General features: G+C 34.5%; 1 protein-coding gene across 5 annotated transcripts in view; it reads right to left on the minus strand.

Moving 5' to 3' along the window:
* Positions 1-2,424: 2,424 nt before the first annotated feature.
* Positions 2,425-19,109, minus strand: part of POSTN (periostin) — a 31,139-nt gene continuing 14,454 nt past the window's right edge. The window contains exons 13-23 of one of the 5 annotated variants that reach the window (XM_066571088.1): positions 17,922-18,052; positions 17,653-17,755; positions 17,212-17,279; positions 16,615-16,660; positions 14,468-14,515; positions 11,264-11,359; positions 10,588-10,677; positions 8,905-8,982; positions 5,898-5,917; positions 4,179-4,220; positions 2,425-3,655 (exon numbers count right to left, since the gene is read on the minus strand). In XM_066571088.1, the coding sequence (XP_066427185.1) occupies positions 3,626-3,655; positions 4,179-4,220; positions 5,898-5,917; positions 8,905-8,982; positions 10,588-10,677; positions 11,264-11,359; positions 14,468-14,515; positions 16,615-16,660; positions 17,212-17,279; positions 17,653-17,755; positions 17,922-18,052 (752 nt within the window). In that variant the 3' untranslated portion in view covers positions 2,425-3,625. The remainder of the gene's footprint in view (positions 3,656-4,178; positions 4,221-5,897; positions 5,918-8,904; positions 8,983-10,587; positions 10,678-11,263; positions 11,360-14,467; positions 14,516-16,614; positions 16,661-17,211; positions 17,280-17,652; positions 17,756-17,921; positions 18,053-19,109) is intronic. The other 4 variants (XM_066571095.1, XM_066571105.1, XM_066571114.1 and 1 more) reach the window with 4 other exon arrangements.

A 19,109-nucleotide genomic window follows, 5' to 3' on the forward strand; every position in this document is an offset into this window, starting at 1 on the left:
AGTTTAAGTGCTGACGCCATTCCTCTGACTTGCACATTCTGTCATAGAGGTTACTTTTGTTTAGCAAGAAAAATATCCATAAAAGAAAGCTTGATGTCTGTGGTATTTAAAGGATGCTAGTTAAAACAGCAAGGAAGGAAGAATTTTAATCTAGCATGACATTAGGAATAAATTAGTATGGCTGTAAAGGAGACTGAAATGTCTCCTGAATAGAAACTGCTTCTACTTCTCAGTCAATAACATGCTGGGTTCCTAATGAGATATTGTCACTCTGATCCTAATTACTTGTGCCACACAGAATTATCCTCCCCATATAGAATCTGTAGCTCATCTTTTGTGTCTATCACTGAATGTTTTAATTAGTCTTGGTTAAAAAAAAAATGTATATACTGAATCTAATTTTTTTTCCATATGTTAAAAAAAGATTAATGATGTACTGTAAAACAACCCCAGTCAGTATTGAGAGGCTTACATTTTCTTGAGATGCTATAAAAAGCATACCTTTGGAGGAAGGGGACACAACAAGAACCTTGACACATGGGGTTTATGCAGAAGAGAAGTGGAGGCAAATCTTCCTTTAATGGAACATGAAGCTCTGTGCCACAAGAAATCTTAGAAAATCTCACATGATCCAATTACACATCTTATGCTACCACTGAGAATTCTGGAACTCAGTACTGAAAGGAATCAGCTCTTGCTCCATCTGAGTTGTGCTTAGGCTTTGGTATACCTACTCAGACCTTCCATCTGGGATTGGTGTGTATTGGGTCTGAACTTTAGACAGTAAAAGAATTAAATACAATACAACTGATCTCTAAGGACAACTGTCCCTACCCGCTATTTTATTAGAGTACTTTGTGGACAAAAGTGGAATTCTTGAATTTAGGTTTGTTATTCCAGGTTTTCTGAGAGACAAATGACATGAAAAGAGCATCCTACGTTTACATTGGAGATGGTCACTTGCTAAGCACATTTTCAGTTGTCAAGATGGAAATGGTAAAAAACCTTTCCTCTCTTTTTTTTTTCAGATTTCACACCATTTTCTTTATAAAGGAATTAAACAATTCATTTTATTTTACTTAGATCATCTTTCATATTTTGTGATCTTGTAGTTTATTTCTGTGCACTTTCTGCTGGCAAAACTGAAAAATTTGGAAACATTGACAGTTTAAAATTCTTCTGAATTAGTTTTCATACAGGATATCAAAGAAGCAGAAGAAATGCTTTAAGAATTCCATCACCAACTCAACTGGACATTCCTGTTTATAAATACCCGAGAGACTATAAAGAAACACAAAGTAAAGTGAGTGCTCTATTGCTAAAGAGAATTCTAACTTGGTAGTATGCTAATCCCCTAATTAATTAATTACATTAATTTAAATTGCTTTGAGGTGAGGGGAAATAAATAGGAGGGCAGGAGAAATTGTAAGTTCTCCAAATTTGCTCATTGGTAAAAGACTGTCTGTGTTGACACAGAAATGGCTAAGCATATGAAAAGCAAATGAAAAGAACATGTTGTTTTTCTTTCTACACTGTATTCTGGAAAGATTCCTGTTCAGATAGCTAGAAAAAGCCACTCTACCAAAAGAAATGTCACTGTTCATTGTAGCTGGGCAGATATCTATTGTGGTCTGAGAAGGACTGAGAGGGATGATCTATCAGGGAAACAAGTTTTCATGGAGGAGTGCCCTTAGTATACTGTTGTATTTAACTTGTATTGTATTATATATTACTATTATATTATATATTACTTATTATTAATAAATTATATTGAAGGGTGAAATATGAAATGTATTTTAATGAATACTAGATGTTTAAAATTTTATCAAAGCAGAAAACTAAAGTTATGCTTTGCCACAAATTCACAAATTTATTCCTAATTGAAAAGGTAAAATCCTTTTAATTCCTAATTCAAAAGGTAAAATCCTGAAAAGGTGAAGACCTACCACAGGATAGGTCTTAATCAATTTTTTGCTATGATTTAATGACAAATGTCCCAAGGAGAGGTGACAGCTTAATCTTTTAGATAGTTCTAAGAGCTCTGATGTTGACCTAAAAGCTTTCTGGCTCTTTCCAGGGTTAAAAGTTGTCCTTCCATTAAAGCATTATCCTAGTAGATACTGAGGTTACCTTGGTGACATGTCTGATGGCCCACTAAGGCTGCACAATTTATCAATCCCATTCTCAGATAGCTGTACTTATCAAGGAGCAGTGTTCAGGGAATGTCCTTATGGAATTAGGGAAAGTTTTCATTGTTTAAGGAGAATGGTGCAGTTTAAGTCCATTAGCATGTGCTAAGTAAGAAGGGGAAGCATTAGTTTGCTTCTGTGAAAGCATATTTTGCAATTACAAGTCAAATTAAAAATCTTAAAAATACTTAGAATTTGCTTTGCTATTAAAAAATAATTACAAATGAAAGCAAGCACAGTTCAGCCAAATTCTTTATTGAGTACTTGTTTCAAAACAGAAGTAGAAAAGCATGTTAGACAATACCTCTGATATTTTGGTCTGCAAAATTAAGGAACTTTGAACAAGTTTTTCTACTCCGTGAATAATTGTCTTTCAACCTTTTGTTGATAAAGGCAGACAACTTCCATGAGTAAAAAATTAGAGTGATAAAATTGACATAATTTACAGAAAACTCCACATTAGTACCAGACATTAGCTAAGCATGTTTTGATACAAAAGCTTTCAGACCTGGCCTCATTTTTGACGACCTTTTTCCATGCTGAGTTAACTGTTTGCATGCATTTTATTTATTGCTTTTATAATCCACTTTATTAGTCGAAAGAAACATTTAGGGAAAAATGGGAAAACACTCAAGAATCTCAGTATATGTATTGTTATAGGATTCCTTTAATGGGAATGTGATTTCTTATAAATAAAGAAGTCAACATGATCACTAATACATTGCAAGAAGCTCATAATGTTTGCTTTTTTCCTTTTTTGAAGAGCTTCCATTAGCCAAGTTACTAGAAAGTATTTGGATATGCAGTGCAGGACAAAAAAACCCATGATACATTTAATATAAGGCATATTTGTTTGCTTAGGAAAGGTAACATTACTGGTATTACAAATTTAAACACATGATGAATTTTAACTTACAAAAGCATACAATACTACTGAACCAAAAGTGCTATGTTACCGTCTCATATTTCCTTAGATTACTATAAAAGTCACTTGAGTTGATTCTTTTTCTTTTTTCTAGAAATCATCTAATTTCATTTATATTTCTTATTTATTGGAAATAATAATAATAAAAAAATACACTCTGTATTGTTCCCTGCTCATTTTTAATCAAATCCTGCAAACACTTATTAACCAGCAGAAGAAAGAATCCTGGTTCTAACAGAAGTTTTTGGCCTTGCAGGATCCCACCCTTGATAGTTCTTACTATCAAGAGCAGTAAAAGCACCTCCAATGGATTACTCCTAGTGAGCACTGTGCTGGCAGCTTCACATCTTTTTGTGGATTCATGGTTCAGTTTACATAACGTCATCAAAACAACGTCATTTTCTAATGTTCTCATTAAAAAAAAAAAAAAAATCCAAACAGTTCCTCTCAGAGACCATGTTGTTAATTTGTAATTCTGTGAATTCTGTATTGGCAAGCTTTTAGGAATGATCTAGTCTTGTCCTCCTTCTTGCTCCTCCTCCTGCAAAATATGGAAAAAGAGCTCTAATTATTATCTGTAATTATATGTAACACAGTAAGACTATGTACTGTATTTATTGTGAAACAAACATGTGAAAAGGAAAGATGGAGCCTGGAGCTGAATATGTCTCTCTTGTGCTGGCAGCTGTGAAATTAAACTGATCTTTCAGCTTCTTCTTTAATCAAAACAACATAGATTCTGAGAATTATAAATCTTGCTGTGGAGAATCCCAGAGTGACATTTTCCCATTGTTAAGACTCCAAAATCAGACTTCACTTTGATTGCTTTAATCTCATCTGAAACACTCTTTCAGTAAAGCACACAATCTAGATTGTTTTTAGATAACAGAAAAAAATAATTAGCAACTCCAGATTTTGTTAGGGGCTTTTTAAAACAAAAATATTGCTTTTTCTTTTGAAATCTGTATTTTTGGGAGCCTTTTTTTCTTCCTGTCCTGACTCTTAAGACAACAGAAATAATATTTTATATGTGTTATAATGTTTAAATGTATGGCTTTTTTTACCTTGTGCCCTCCTGGCTGGTTGTGCTTTCCGTGCAGGTGCTTCTAGAAAACAGAAATATTGCAGTCAGAATTTATTTGCTGGAGCCTTTGAATTAAAAATCATTAGAAATACGGGAAACTCATTGCTGACTTTTGAAGTTTGTTCATTAAATTTTTCAGTAAATTAAGAATTTTGTTCCAGAAGCATGTTGGCTTGATCACCTGAAATATGAATGCTTATAATACAATTCCCACATTTCTCTCACATGCATTAAATCTTAGTAACAGTTTAAAAGTATTTTTGCATTTTGAACATATGAATTAATCTATTATCCACACTGATCTTCCACAGATGGTTACATGCTGTAGTCAGGTGCCAGGGCACTTTGCCCATGCTCTTCACTCATGAAACACCATGTGACAGTGTGTCAGTGAAGTACAAACTCAGGTTAAGGCTCAGGACTCAGTCTCGGCTTTTGGCAGTAGATGTCCAGGTCTGCTGCATTGACATTGCTTCAGGAATTATTCAAAGCTAAATGCTTGGAACCATTACAAGATATTGGCCACATATCCAGCTATGTTTTGGGCTTGATTTGTAACTGCATTGGGTTCCACACTTAAGGTTTAGTTAATTTTCTCAGGCTTCTGCTTTTAAAGCTGGAGCAGAGCAAGGTCTATTGGATAGGTACCAGCCCCATTAGACATATCCTTTTTATTTCACTTATTCAGTGAAACTATGGGTGTGTTTTCCTTTTTCTCATCAAATCTTGAGACTTTTTTTAACCAGATATCTCCTCACTGGGAGAAAGAACACATCCCAAGCATAAGAAATAGTTCCTCTGTTACCAGCACAGAAATGTTACTGCAGTAATTTTTCCTCCTTTACAACCATGAAGTGCTTGTATATTCACTAAAAAAGCTGCAGCCAGTTCTCTTTTCATCCTGATGTACAGGGTATATAAATGCATAGCCCTGAGATGGAGGCTTGGCCTCATTCCAGCTGAGGCTAAACAGCGGGTATCTGCACCACCATGGCAGAAAATTCCAAGCTCTGCACTGCCCTGACAAGGACAGAACACGGTCCATCCAAAGGATGCTTTCCATACTTAGGTGCTGTCTGTACAATTATGCTGTCAGATAAGGCTTGTGTTTAAAGATCACACCCATCTGTCATTTTCAGGCAACAGGAGACTCCCCAGCATGCCTTGTACTACTCAGCACTGAAGCTGTACAAACACTTTGTATAAACCTTCATTACTTGGCACAGACTTCAAAACTAAAAAGGCAGAAACACATTAATTTCATTTCATTGTCCAAAAGACATATTTTTCTCCTACGTATTTAGTTCAAAGGCTGACAGAAGCATTATTCTGCATTATTAGAATTAGAAAAATACATAAATACAAAAGAAGCCCTAAGCAAATTACTTCTTAACTTTGAATGAAGATCATTAAACAATGGTTGTTAAAGTCAAAGAACAAATTGCTGGTACAAAGGCAGAGTGAATTCTATTTGGCTCCTTTTGGACCTTTATTCCATTCTGGTTTTTGAAATCAAGAGCTTTCTTCACTTAACAACAGGACAAAGATAGAGAAATTCCAAGACCCTGTGAGATATTTACTCAACCCCAGAGGATATATTCCCTGCACCCCACCCATTCCTTCACAACACTGAGAAACCCTGGCAGCAGCAGATCACATTTACACAGACAAGAAATAACTCAATTTAAAAGCAACTCACGTGGTCTTCTTCTGTATGTGCTGCTTAAAGAAAAGCAAATTTTTTATGGCTCATGTTCCTTCAAATGTTTTACCTAAGCTTTGTGGTTAGGTATTTCCTCTTGTCTACTATGCCAAATCTTTTCGTTACTTTTAGCCACAAGATAAACCTCAACATTTTTCTTTGCAACATCAGTTAACGAATTCTTTTCCAAAACAACTATAAAACACTTCTTGCTAAAATTCTGTCTTCAGACCTAATAATTTTTATGAATAGATACTGTAAAACCTCACCTGGAATGATCACTTTGGACAAAGCAGGTCTTAGTGATACTGAATTTTTGACAAACTAACCTTCCAGATGAACTTTCTTGATTTCTCTCTCGATAATCTGTGGCTCTCCCTCAATTATTTTAGTAACCTTGGTGTACTCAGTTCCGGCTATGGTAAGCATCAAAAACAAATGAGTTAAATCTGGCATAGCATTTTTCCATATGCAAGGAGCCCTCATTGGAAACAATGTCATTTTTGGGCATAGGTGTTGCAGGCTACCATGCTATTCATGCCATAAGGCATGTTATCTCTAGGGATGAGTCATTCATTGCAATCTTGGTTTAAAGTTCTGCTCCAGCAAAGACTGCTAATTGTTTTTAGCAGTTCTGGATGTTTTATGAGCAGAATTAAAGCCCATATGAAATCATTCCTTTATTTAGACAGTAATAATACATATCTTTTGTGTCAGTACTCAAATTCAAATGATTAGGAAATTTTCAGTAAAAAATAATTTTATGTAGACAAGAGGGCCATAAAGCATTATCACCAACAACCCTAAAGCAGCATATGTGTCTGCTTTTATTGGCTAAATGTATAGTAAGGTATTATCATGGCAGCCAAGGGTAACTGACTGAATAAATCATGGAAAAGACAGAGGAAAATCAAATTAAAGAAAAAGACAAGTCTGCCTACTTGGTCCATTCTGTAAAGCAGGATGCTTATGCAAACTAACATATAATAGCAAGGAAAATAGCAAGAATTCAAGAGATAATATTGACTTCAAATTTCCTAGAGAGAAACCATCTCTTTTCCATACACCTATATGCTTAAGATGCATCTCTACAGATTACACCTATCTAATTGTATACGTCTGTATCTGAAGGTGATTACAAGTACAGTTATAATTGTTCGATTCTGGTATCTGACCAGAATTCTACAGATAAGATTTGATCCTGATTCTTTTGGACTGGTTTAAAGCAATAGTGCAGTACATACAGGAATTTTCTTGCTTCAATTTTTTAATTTCCAGCTTTTCTTCTAAATAGTTAATCCAGAAATAGGCATCTCCAGAGAGCAAATCTTTTCACATAGCTGGGATACTTAGGACAAAATGAAAAGCCCTCTGGAAGTTGCTGTTTCTGTCCAATATTATAGGTGAATTCTGGCTTAGGTCTGTAAAACTAGGACTCAGATATTTGAAACAGACAGAATTTCAGTCAATGGGAGTCATAGCCATATCTTGGCTTTTCTCTAAGACTAGCTGTGTTATCAACTAACATATTTAAGTTTGGTGGTCAGCTGTTTCAGCTGTTCAGCCATCAAGAAATTTTTTACTTGACTGAAGTTTAAGTCACATCCACACAAAAGTGCTTTTGAAAGACAATCAGATTTAGTTCTGTGAACTAAATGTGACTGTAAGTTACTTTACTGGAATATAACTTTGTAACTTACTGGAAAGTTAACATAAAATTAAATGGATTAATTTATGTGAAGAGAAACATCTATCCATATTTTTGAGCTTCTGACTCAGGATCAAACTAACATTTACAAAAAACGTATCACTTAAATTCTCTTTTTATTACCCATTGCTATTATAGATAGTTTCTCTAATCTACAATAAGCAGAGAACATTCCAAATTCATAGATAAAGATTAATTCATAAGCAGAAGTTCTTTCACTATTTTCTACAGCTACTGGTTACATACTGCCAAAACTGTTAGAATGAAGAGAGCAAGAAGGAAAGATAACCATTCCTTGGAATGCTGTATTTGAAGAGAATTAAAGTTAATGTCTGGATATCCATCACCTGTAAGCATTTAAAGAAGATGTTAAACATGCCTTTAATTATTAACTTGAGGGCAATGAACATTCATTTCTGAAGAACTGATAAGTAAGATGAATTTGGCCAGTTACAATATGTTCCATTTCATAGTGTTTTTCACAGATTTAAATTTATTAAAAAATATTGGAATAAATCTTCATTGCTCCCCTGGGTTTTAATTCAGTAACCTTTTAAAGACTGAAAAAAAGAATTTTTTTTTCCTGTGATCAATGGCATGAAAAATTTGATTACTCAAGCTTTGGTTCTTACTGCCATTTCACAGATATCTGGCACTAGAATATAGTGTTCTATTTTTTTTTCATTAAAATTCCTTTTCTACTACATCAGTCTTTAAAATGTTAAGTTCAACATATCTGAGAGGGGTTTCAGTTATCATAACCTGTTGCAAAAATGTTAGTTATAATTCTCTAAATTACCTCCCTGCAGAAGTCTTTTGATTTCTTCATCTTCCAGTAAATGACCATCACCTTCAATAAATTTGGTCACTTTGGTAACCTCTGATAGAATACAGGTTATGGCAAAAAAGTTGATTTACAAAAAAACATTTGGCAATCCCACAAGAGCATATATAATCATGTCATAGCATTGTTCTGAATTTAAAAATTTGTAGTAAAAATTCATGTTATGGTATCAAATGTCACGTAAACACTGGAAACACCATATTATATGACAAACATAGCATGCTATATAATAGACCGAGGCAGCCTCAACTCTAGAGCTGACTGAAATATGAAGATCAAGGACTCAAACCAGAATTTTACATTTGAAGGGTTCTGAGGGTTAATCTCTGGGTAAGATTTTGCAGTATAAACATAAATTCTTTAAACATAGAATATCCACTCAGTAATTACTTAAGTTATATATGGATATATATATATATGCTAAAGAAATGAAATAAAACAAGCATACTAACCTTCTTCAAGGATTTTCTTTAACTTCTCTTCATTGTCTGAACCTCCTGCAGTAATTCTGGTATATTTTATTTCAGGCCCTGGAAGAAATTTTATAAGATAGTGGCTTTTATCAGATATAACAGGTTTGTCCTTTAAATTATATTTTCCTATTTAATTCCTGTGGTGATTCCATAGTTTACATGCTGTAGTCTGCGTATATAGTAAGTTTTTTTTTTTTTTACCACTTCCAAAATTAAACAGAATGAGCTTTAAAAACAGTAGTTAGAACTAGTCCTGAAAGTAATTAGGCAAATTTGCCATAATTAGAAAAATTAGCTGCTTACATTCTTAGAGTAAGATGCAATTTTAAACTCTGTTGTATTAGATCATAGATCAGATATTTCTGCAGTTCATTATTAGTCTGAATTGACTAATGACTAATTTCTGCAGTCCATTATTAGTCTATTGACTGTTGTAAATAGACATTTTTGCTTTTATTATTGCTATGAATCATTTGAAGACTTAATATTTGAGATTCCTTATCAGTTTCTACAGATTGAAAATGAGATATAGGTCTGAAATTCTGGCATTTTGCACTCTATTTACCATTTCACATGGGATATTAGTGAAACTTGAATCTGAGAATGGAGAAAATTATATTTTATTCATCTCCCCCTACAATTTTTTGCCAGAAAATAGTCCCAGGTTTATTCATAAACCACTAACGTCTTTCATTCAGTTATTTTCATTGTAGTAAAAAGTTGTATGATAATAACTTAAGCATGATTTTTTATTTCTGTCTTTCTCAAGTTACTTTTGTTGAATTTCAATATTTTCTAAATAAACTGAATATTAGGACTTACAGCTAAGTCAAAATGTTGTTATAACAATGTCTTTTCCTTACAAGCTCTCTAGCAGAAAGAATTTTAACAGCAGCATTCAAACTGATATTTGCACAAGGTGATCAAAAAGTGTCAACGGAGAACTCCATATATCACCTACTATGCTAAAGTATGCCTCACTCTACTCATTAGTTTCTAGGATGCTTAAAGAAATAGCTATGTAATAGGTCAAATACAATTGAAATTGGCCAAGGAATTTGGAAGTTTTTGTGTGATGAAATCCAGGGATGCATATTGATTTTATCTTACATTAACTTTATCCAAGTGTCTAATTTGTGGATGTCAGATCAAGTCCCCCAGAGAAATAGAGATCTTTTTCTGAAATGGCTGTCAAGAGAGCTTGGGATGACATGCAAAGATAGGCATCTACACATTCAACATCTATGTTTAGTAAAATGAAACCTTCCTGGAGGTATATAGTCCAGAAGTTCAGAAAAAATGAAAAAGAAAATTATTTCCTTCTAAAGCAAAGCAGAGTACAAAAACACAATAAAAGAAAAGCAGTCTCATTCTGAAATGGTAGCAAGAAGGTAGCAGAAGTAGACACTTGCCAAAATATGAAAATTAAAATGAAAAAAGAAGACAAATTTTCATAGTTTTGCATGCTGTTAAAATATTGCTGCCATTTATGTATATGTGTGTGTAGGACATATGGCCAGCTTTACAGAGACAGTGGGAAGTATTAGGGAAAATTCAACTGTCAAGGAAATGCAGTTTAGGCACTAGGATAGAACTTATGATATGTTACTTTTGTATGCAAAGGTGGACTTTACTAAGAAGGAATATCTCAGTTTAATTTACCTTGAATAATTCTTTCTTCTGTTACTTTTTTCTCTGTCACTTCCACAGGTCGTCCATCAATGATTTTGGTGTATGTTTTAATAATTGGTTCTACAAGGATTTTTAAATTCAAGGCATTAATCAAGTGATGAACTTTCAAGTGTTCTTTTTGAGATGTGGAAACTGACTGAAGCACAGAAGGAAATGCCATAGAATATTTTATGAAAAATAAAAAATGTTCAGAGATCAGGAACTAAATCTACTCAAAATTTAGGATGATTGTGTGATTTTTCCGTGAAAACCATCTTACATGTGAACATCTCAATGCCCTTAGCAAAGAGAAGGCAAGGTTTACCTCTCTTTCTGACAAAATTGCCTTTTAATCACAGAATCACATACTACATATTTGATTTCAGGACAGCAGTGAGCAAGTAATTCTTGACTGAGATATATGTCAGCATGCAGAGTATTTCTAAACTGTCTTGACTGAAGCTATGGAACACAACTAAGGAAAAAAACCTCAATATTTTGAAATGCATGAGAATTAAAAAGTATATGATGCAATTAAAGTTGCAGCACTTCACAAAGGTCTTTTTAAAAACAGAACAGCTGTCTAACATGAATCACCTAGATAAAGTATAAACTGACGGGGAATAGTGAATGCTAATGCAAATTGAGTTGCTGAAAGCATACCAACCTCCATGAATCACTTTAGTTATTGTCTCCCCTTCCCTGACTATTTTGAACTCAGGTTCCCCTTCAATTAATTTAGTGAGCTGTGTGATAGATGGGTCTGTGACACAGGAAAAAAAACAACATGTTACAAATAGTCATAAAATACTTGTAGTATTCCATGGGGGTGAGATGAAGCTTGCATTTTCTCTCCTTACTCTAGATAAACCAGATTATTGTAATAGAGGGCTGCTTAAATCTGAGAGGTTATTTGTGGCAACATTTACAGTCTTGTGTTTTCTCACACAAGATCTTAAACAAAGATTATATTGTACACTTACTCTTTACTTATTTTTTGTATATGATATTTTTAAAATTTGTTGACAAGTTCCAGGCAATAAACCAGATCATCAGCAGCAGAAAGGAAGTATTTTTCTATATATCTTGGTAAGAACATTACTCTGCATCTTTGCAGATATCTTACAGCTATTGCTCCACTAGTGATGCAATCTACAAAGCTTTTAGTTTTTTAGTTATTTTTATTAATTGTTGCTTTGGAGTTTCTTTTTTTTTTTTGCTTTGAGGTTTTTTTACATGGCTTTTTTTTTCCTTTGTATTTAAGACTTGGCCAGAGGTTACGCAGATTTAAAAAAACCAAACAACCAAAAAACAAACTTTTGAGATCAGCTGGAATGGCTGTAAAAATATTTATCAGCATTACTGGATATCATTATAAGGGGTGAGGTAATTTTGATCCAAATGTATCTCTGTCTGACATGCTAAAGCAGGAGATACTAGATAATTAGGAACATACCATCAATTAGCAGTAATAATATGGTTCTTTTCTAATGAATGCTGTGGGACTCCTTTTACTAAAGAGGCTGCTATAAAACAAACTTTCTTTATTCCTTATTCAGAGACAGAAACTTAGCATATTCCATCTTTTTTACTTTCCTTAAAAATCCCTTAAATACCTTTATATGAATTTTTGTAGAAGGTGTATTGATTATTTTTTCCATAATTGCTGATCAGGATTTAACAACAGCTTTTAAAGATGCATGCCTCCTGTTAATTTTGCAAACAGTCAATATAGGCAACCTTCAATAATAAAAACCAAAAATGTTTTGGGTTTTTTTTCAGTAGCAAATGATGGCATCGATTAGAATTTAGAAATAAATAATTCAGATTAAATTATATAATAGAATCATAAAGATTACCTGTTATTATAGACCTCTATTAATTTACTCTGAGTTATAAACAGCTGAACAAGCCCTCATTTCTTTTATTTTTAACAGGTCTGAATGAAAAATATTTATAAATATTTTAAAGTAACTGTCTTACAAGACTCATTCCCTGCTTCTGTTTTAAACCTGGAGGAATTTTTTGCATGTTGAGAATCTATTAAATAGCAATTTTCATTGATAAAAGTGATGAATATAAATGAAATAATGTAAAAGTTGTATTTATGAATATTCATAAAGGCTTAATTTTTACATTTCTCAATAACTGTACCTTTTCATGTGATTGATACAGCAGATGTGTGCAAACCAAAAGGTGAAGGCATAGCCAGCTATATTGCCTAGTCTAGGATCAATCCTTTGTATATTTTATCTGTTAAAATTTGGGTTTCAGTCAGATTTAACTCTACATCTGTTTAATCTTTTAGATCATATACCTGCCAAGTACAAAAAATGGAAGAACAACACAAGCAGAAAACACTGAGACAGGAAAAGGCACACATCCCCCTCTAAACTTGGTGGGGAGAGATGTAATTATTTTTTAGTGGAAATTGCCCTTGCATCATGATGTAGGAGAACTTCGTGACAAAATTAGCATTTAACTTTGCCAGCTTTTATCTACAGACTGTTGTGGATTTACATGGTTCTGATGGCATCTGCCGCTCATTACTGTTACTGAGAAAGCTTGGAAGTGACAGAATTGGTTTTATTTGGTCTATATCTAAAGCAATTATCAGCAGAAAGGCTGCAATAGCCAGAGATGTTTCCCTGGAGTGTGTCCCAAAGCAGAAATACTGTACTGGAAATGGAAAGGAGTAGCTCTTCGATACTCACTAACTTTTTTTTTCTATTTGGTGACTAAAATTTAGTTCTAAATTTGACTATACAAGTGCTCAGACTTTTAATATTTCATAAAATATTTCATAAAATATTTAATTTTTTCACTTTCATTTTTTCTTTAAAAGACAATTTTATTTCAATTAATTTTCAACTTCTAAACATCCTGTAAATCACCTAAACAATATACTCTGTCTCTGGGTTTAGCAGAGCAGAAGAGGTACTTTCAGAGAGTGATTCATCCTCACCATAGCAAGATTTCTAAAACAGCTTGGATGAATTACCATATGAAATAATCTATCCATTTTTATTGCACTGTGGATCTGATTTAATGATGGAGACTAGGCAACAAAGATCGGCATATATGTTAAATGGCCTCTAATCCCAAATGGGATGAAGAACAGAAAAGCTCCTGAAAAAGTGAGCATTCGTCACTTCTTCTGGAAGGAAATCCTCCCAGAAACACTGATTAAGCAGTCTAGATAAAATTCTTTGCATGACATTTTTAACTGCCTTTCTCAGTTGAGGGAAAACAAATTCCCTTTCAGCACTTTTATTTCAATGGGAAACTGGATCTCATCAGCTTTACTTAAGTTATAAATCACATGTGATTTTAGCAGTCCCATCCCCACATTTTTTTCTCTTCAGTCCCATCACTAATCTTGAAGTCATGCTTCTGTATGGAGAAATAAAAAAAGCTAAAAATAGGGTAGCTATTTTCAGGCATCCAACAGATATTGGTAGTTAGAACTGATTGAAAATTATACGAAAATTAACCAATTTTTTCCTTCAAAGTATAAGAAACATATCTACTTTAAAGTATCTGTTTTAATTAGAAAAAAGGAAATGTCTTAATTGAAAAAAAAAGATGATAAAATAAATGCTCTAAAAAAATATTATTTAAGTTTTTTTTAAATACCCATAGAAAAAGGAGAAAACTCATTTGGGGAGAAAAACTATGGATAATCTTTTTGTACAAAATATTTCAGTCAGTTCTAATTGCAATATTTGTATCTTTGCTTTTCCAGCAAAGTACTTAGCATCCTGGAGTTGCTGGGTATAAAATGCATCCCGTTAAAGAAATATATTCAAGATATATTCTGAATATGTATATGAACATATGCAGAAATATATATACCACAGGCCTCATTTACCTTCCTTTGTGATGATAGGCTGGACGTTGCTTTCAATTATGTTAATTTCTGAAAATATAGAAAATGGAATATACAGTGCATTCCATTCTTACAATTTCTTTGAGGCAACCATCACTTAGATTTGGTCTGCTCATGAGGATGTGGGTAAAATCATAGATATTAATGGGTGGAAGAGCAACAGAAAAGAATCTAGAGTATGAATATTGGTCCTGGTTATGAAATGGTGATCCACTCAGGTCACCTGCAGAGAGAATCTGCTGATATGGTATTTGCCTTTTATGAAACCCATGGGTCATGGTACCCATGATGATGTATGGTACATAATGGAGAGGGCTTGTACAATTACCCACACAAAATTTTGCACAATTCCCTGACATGCCTTATGGCTAAATATTGCCCTTTTCATTCAGGAGTTGATCAGGCACACACAGGAAACATTCAGAACTATAGGTAGAACATCACAGAACATTTGCCCTTGGAAGATCAAGTTGTCCACCCAGGACAGACTCACGTATTCATTGAACACCTCTGATAGTGATTTGTTTCATACCCATCCACTGGAGAAGCCCACACTGATAGGGGTTCCAGCCTTCCCAGTCTTTCACTCAACTGAATCTACAGCTACAGCTTTCTAGGTGTCCACATTGACCACTCCAGCTTAATTTTTGCAGGAACTGCTTCCTGTGCTGCTCTCACTGCCCATGGAGGTAGAATCATAGAATATCTCAAGTTGGAAGGGATGCATAGGGATCATCAAGTCCTTCTTCTCCAAGGAGAAGGAAGACTAAGCCATATGACCAAGGATGCTGTCCAGAAGCTCCTTGAACTCTGTCAGGCTTGGTGCTGCGACCACTTTCCTGAGGATCGTGTTCCCTTGACTGACCATCCTCTGGGTAAAGAACCTTTTTCTAACGTCCCATCTGAATTTTCCCAAGGCAGCTCCATTCCATTTCCTCGTGTCCTGTCATTGGTCACCATAAAGCAGACCAGCACACTGCCCTTCTTGGGGAAGGCATGGGTTGAGACGGGGTCACTGCTCAGCAACGAGGTCACCTCTCTACCTTCCTTTATCCAAAATGAACAAGTCAAATGTTCATAAATTCCTCAAAGTCTTGACCCCAAGACCTTTCACCATCTTCATCACCCTCCTCTGGACACTGGGCCCAAAACTGGCTCCCAAAACTGTCCCAGCTCGAGGTGAGGTGGCCCCAGTGCAGAGCAGAGTGGGACAATTCCCCTCCCTTGCCCGGCTGGCCATGCTGGGCCTGATGCACCCAGGACACAGTTGGCTACTTTGGCTGCTGGGGCACTGTTGACTCATATTCAACTTGTCATCAAGGTGAATTACTCTGTTTTTTGTTCCAAGGGGTTTTAACTTCAGAATGTCCATTCCAAATTTTCAAAAGTCTGATGGGATGGTTTCGATGGGATGGTTTCACTTTATATTGTGAAATATGGGTAGGACTCAATCGGAATTTAGTAATTTGTCTAAATTCATCTTTCCTCACAAGGTTACAGTAGGAACTTTGTCTTCCAACACCTTGTTTCAACACATACTCTATCATAAGAAATTAAATGCACATCCTGAGAAAAGTTGCAAGGGAGTTAAAAGGGGTATTTTTTTTTACATGTACTCCCTAAAGAGAAAATATTCTGAGCAACTGTTTCCCATTCAAGCCTCATATTTGCACATATGGGAAACAGGGTCAAGAGGTACACTCTGTCCCTCTGGAAATATTTATGGAAAAAAAGTATCTCAGCACACAGACAATGCTGCATCCTGGAGAGTACAGCACAATGCTACATCTTAGAGAGAGATACAACTCTGTTATGCACCAAGCACTGAACCTTGGCTAAAAGCTGAAAAACAATCTTTTCCATATGTATCTTGTCTACCCCAAGAGTTTAAGCAGCTTACTTCAGGGTTACTCTCCAGTCACACATCTGGAAAGGGAAAAATACAGTAGCACAGCAGCCAGAAGCATTCTACTTTGAGACTTTCCCTTCCTTTTCTTCATTGGCACATCTTACTTTCCCAGAAATTGCTTTCTTCTTTATTGAAAAAGAGATGCACAATTCCAAATTGGAATTGGCACCACTTAAAAAGCAATATTCAACTCATCTGGAAGTATTTAAAATGAACTTACTGTAAAATGTCAGTGGAATCTCTTTGAAGGTACTGTCACGAACAAACTGTAAAAACAGAAAAGAAATTTATTTAAAATTTTAAAAAAGTAGCATTTGCCTTACAGTTTCCTAGTGAGTGTAGGTAGGATTCACTGCTTCATTGACCTAAAAGTTAGGTGATGCTATTTGTCTAGCTTCTCTCATTCATTGTTGAGGGAGAATGTAATCTCAAGAGGATAGCTGAGATAGACAAGGATGCCTACTTTTCTTCACAGGTTATTGATGCTGCTGGCTTTAATGGCATAAGAATTTAGTCACTTGGTATTTTTTTCAAATAAGTGATTTGTTTTCCAAGGGTGAAAAAGTGAACTAATGAGAAGATTTGGACCAATTCACACTGTTGTTATTCAGATGCAAATATTCTACAATTATTTGGCATTGAAAAACATAACTGTTGAGTGCAGGGTATAATTCATGATTATATTGGGATAATTGGGAGCTATTGAATGTGTTGTTTGCTGAAGAAAGGAAGGACCAGAGAATTACTCATGATTTATAACATGCTCAGTCACACAGATCCTGCCAGAAAGACAGAGGGATAATTACTAAAAGAATACCTTAATTTGAATGTATTTAATCAACTTCTTCAGTATGGTGAGCAGCTGATCATTTCCAACAGGCAGTTCTGACAAAAGAAGCAGGCATAAGAGGAAATAAGCAACTGTGTGCATTTTACTTTGATTTACAATGAGCAGGAGATGCAGTCATTCTCAAACACTCACACAGGCGTGTACTCGATATATATTATTCCATATCAGCAGAAAAGGTAGATTTGGCTAGTCTCGTCTTTCATATACTTTACTTGCATAAAATTTCAAAGTCTTGCTAAGGTTTTAACCAAGGCTCTTCCACAAAATGAGCATTGAGGTAAATTTTCTGTTTCAAATTCCACGTAGGAATTGTATCTTTAAACTGATTACCTTTTAAAAGTTATTGCAGTTACTGAGCACATAACAGATTTAAAAGAGTGGGTACAAATTTCACGAAATAATATTCACCTGCTGGATATAGGAGTTTGTCAATGACATGAATGACACCATTTGTTGCCATGAGATCAGATTCTCTTGATTTCAGTTCATTAACCAGAAGAGTATCATTCACCTGGTAAAGCAGCAAAAGAGAACCCAAGTTATCAGGGACATTAGAAAACAACCCCAAACCCTATTGTAACATTTGGAGAAATGCATGCCATTCTATAATGTGGATAGACATGGAATATCAAATCTCTGTTACAAGGCTGTAGCGGGAGACATTTTCTATACTTAACTGTTTTCAAGTAGAGTTTGCCTCCTTGGATGGTTTTAAGAATATTTGTTACACCAGGCTCAAAGCCACTTCCAATGAAAACTCCTTGTGTCAAGTGGTAAAGAAGAATATTCCTGAGAGCATTTTTGTCCCCTATGTAAAAATAAAATGTAGGAATAAAATTAAATGGTAGAGGATTGTTCTTTTGGAAATGCTAAGGATTCACATACACTTGAGCTAGAACTAAACATAATATGTATGAAAGTACCATGAACACATACAATCTGAATTTTTTAAAATGATGACAAAGTAAAAAATCCCAACTATATGATAAAAAGGTACTCAGAACATAATCACAAAGATCCTATGAGAAATCTTCTACAAAAAACATAAAAGGGGTCAATGGAGCAATTAGCAGTGCTGAGTTTGTCTGTTCTTATAGAGGACAGAAGCAGCTTAGAGAAGTCAGGCAAGGGGAAACCATCCTATTTTAGGGAAGATTTCCATATTTCAAAGTTTAACATTCCTATGTGGGATGAAAAGGAAAAAAAATCCAATATTTTCAAGACTGTCTTAAAAAAATATATATTCTCTAGCTCAAGTTAATATCCTGATAGGGCTGTCTGAGTCTATGGAGGTTGAGAGTTATAGGATGGGCTGCAGAAAAACTGTAACATGCCCAGGAGACAGAATATCAAGCAGAGAAACTTTAAAACACATCTGTTTGCCATTACATGGAATATTGACCATTAATACTAGAATCACATGCTGATAGTAGTTGTTATTAGGAGTTCCAGCCTTGGTGAAACTGCAATGGGAATCTTGTCTGGTCATATTCCTTGCCTGATATCTCTTTCAGTGAAAATTTTCTGTTTTTTCTCTGTGTTTTGCTCTGATCATTGACACTACTGCAATTTACTTCACTACTGAAATGCAATTAATTGTCTTCTTCTTCCCAGTAAAATTAGCACTGATATTTTGTCACTGGGCCATTCATGGGTAACATTAAGTTCCATAAAAAGCCTAAAAATGGCCAATCCAAAGACTTTTGTAAAAACTATCAGATTACTTTTGTAACTATGCCACTATAGTTACTGGTGAAAATAATCCATGGTTTATATCTTATAGATAAACAAAGTATTTCAAAGTATGTCTTATAGATAAAGTATTATATTTGCTGAAAAGCTATATAGTATAAGGTTTAATCTTT

Source organism: Molothrus aeneus, chromosome 2 (genome assembly GCF_037042795.1).
Source record: "Molothrus aeneus isolate 106 chromosome 2, BPBGC_Maene_1.0, whole genome shotgun sequence".
Lineage (NCBI taxonomy): Eukaryota > Metazoa > Chordata > Aves > Passeriformes > Icteridae > Molothrus > Molothrus aeneus.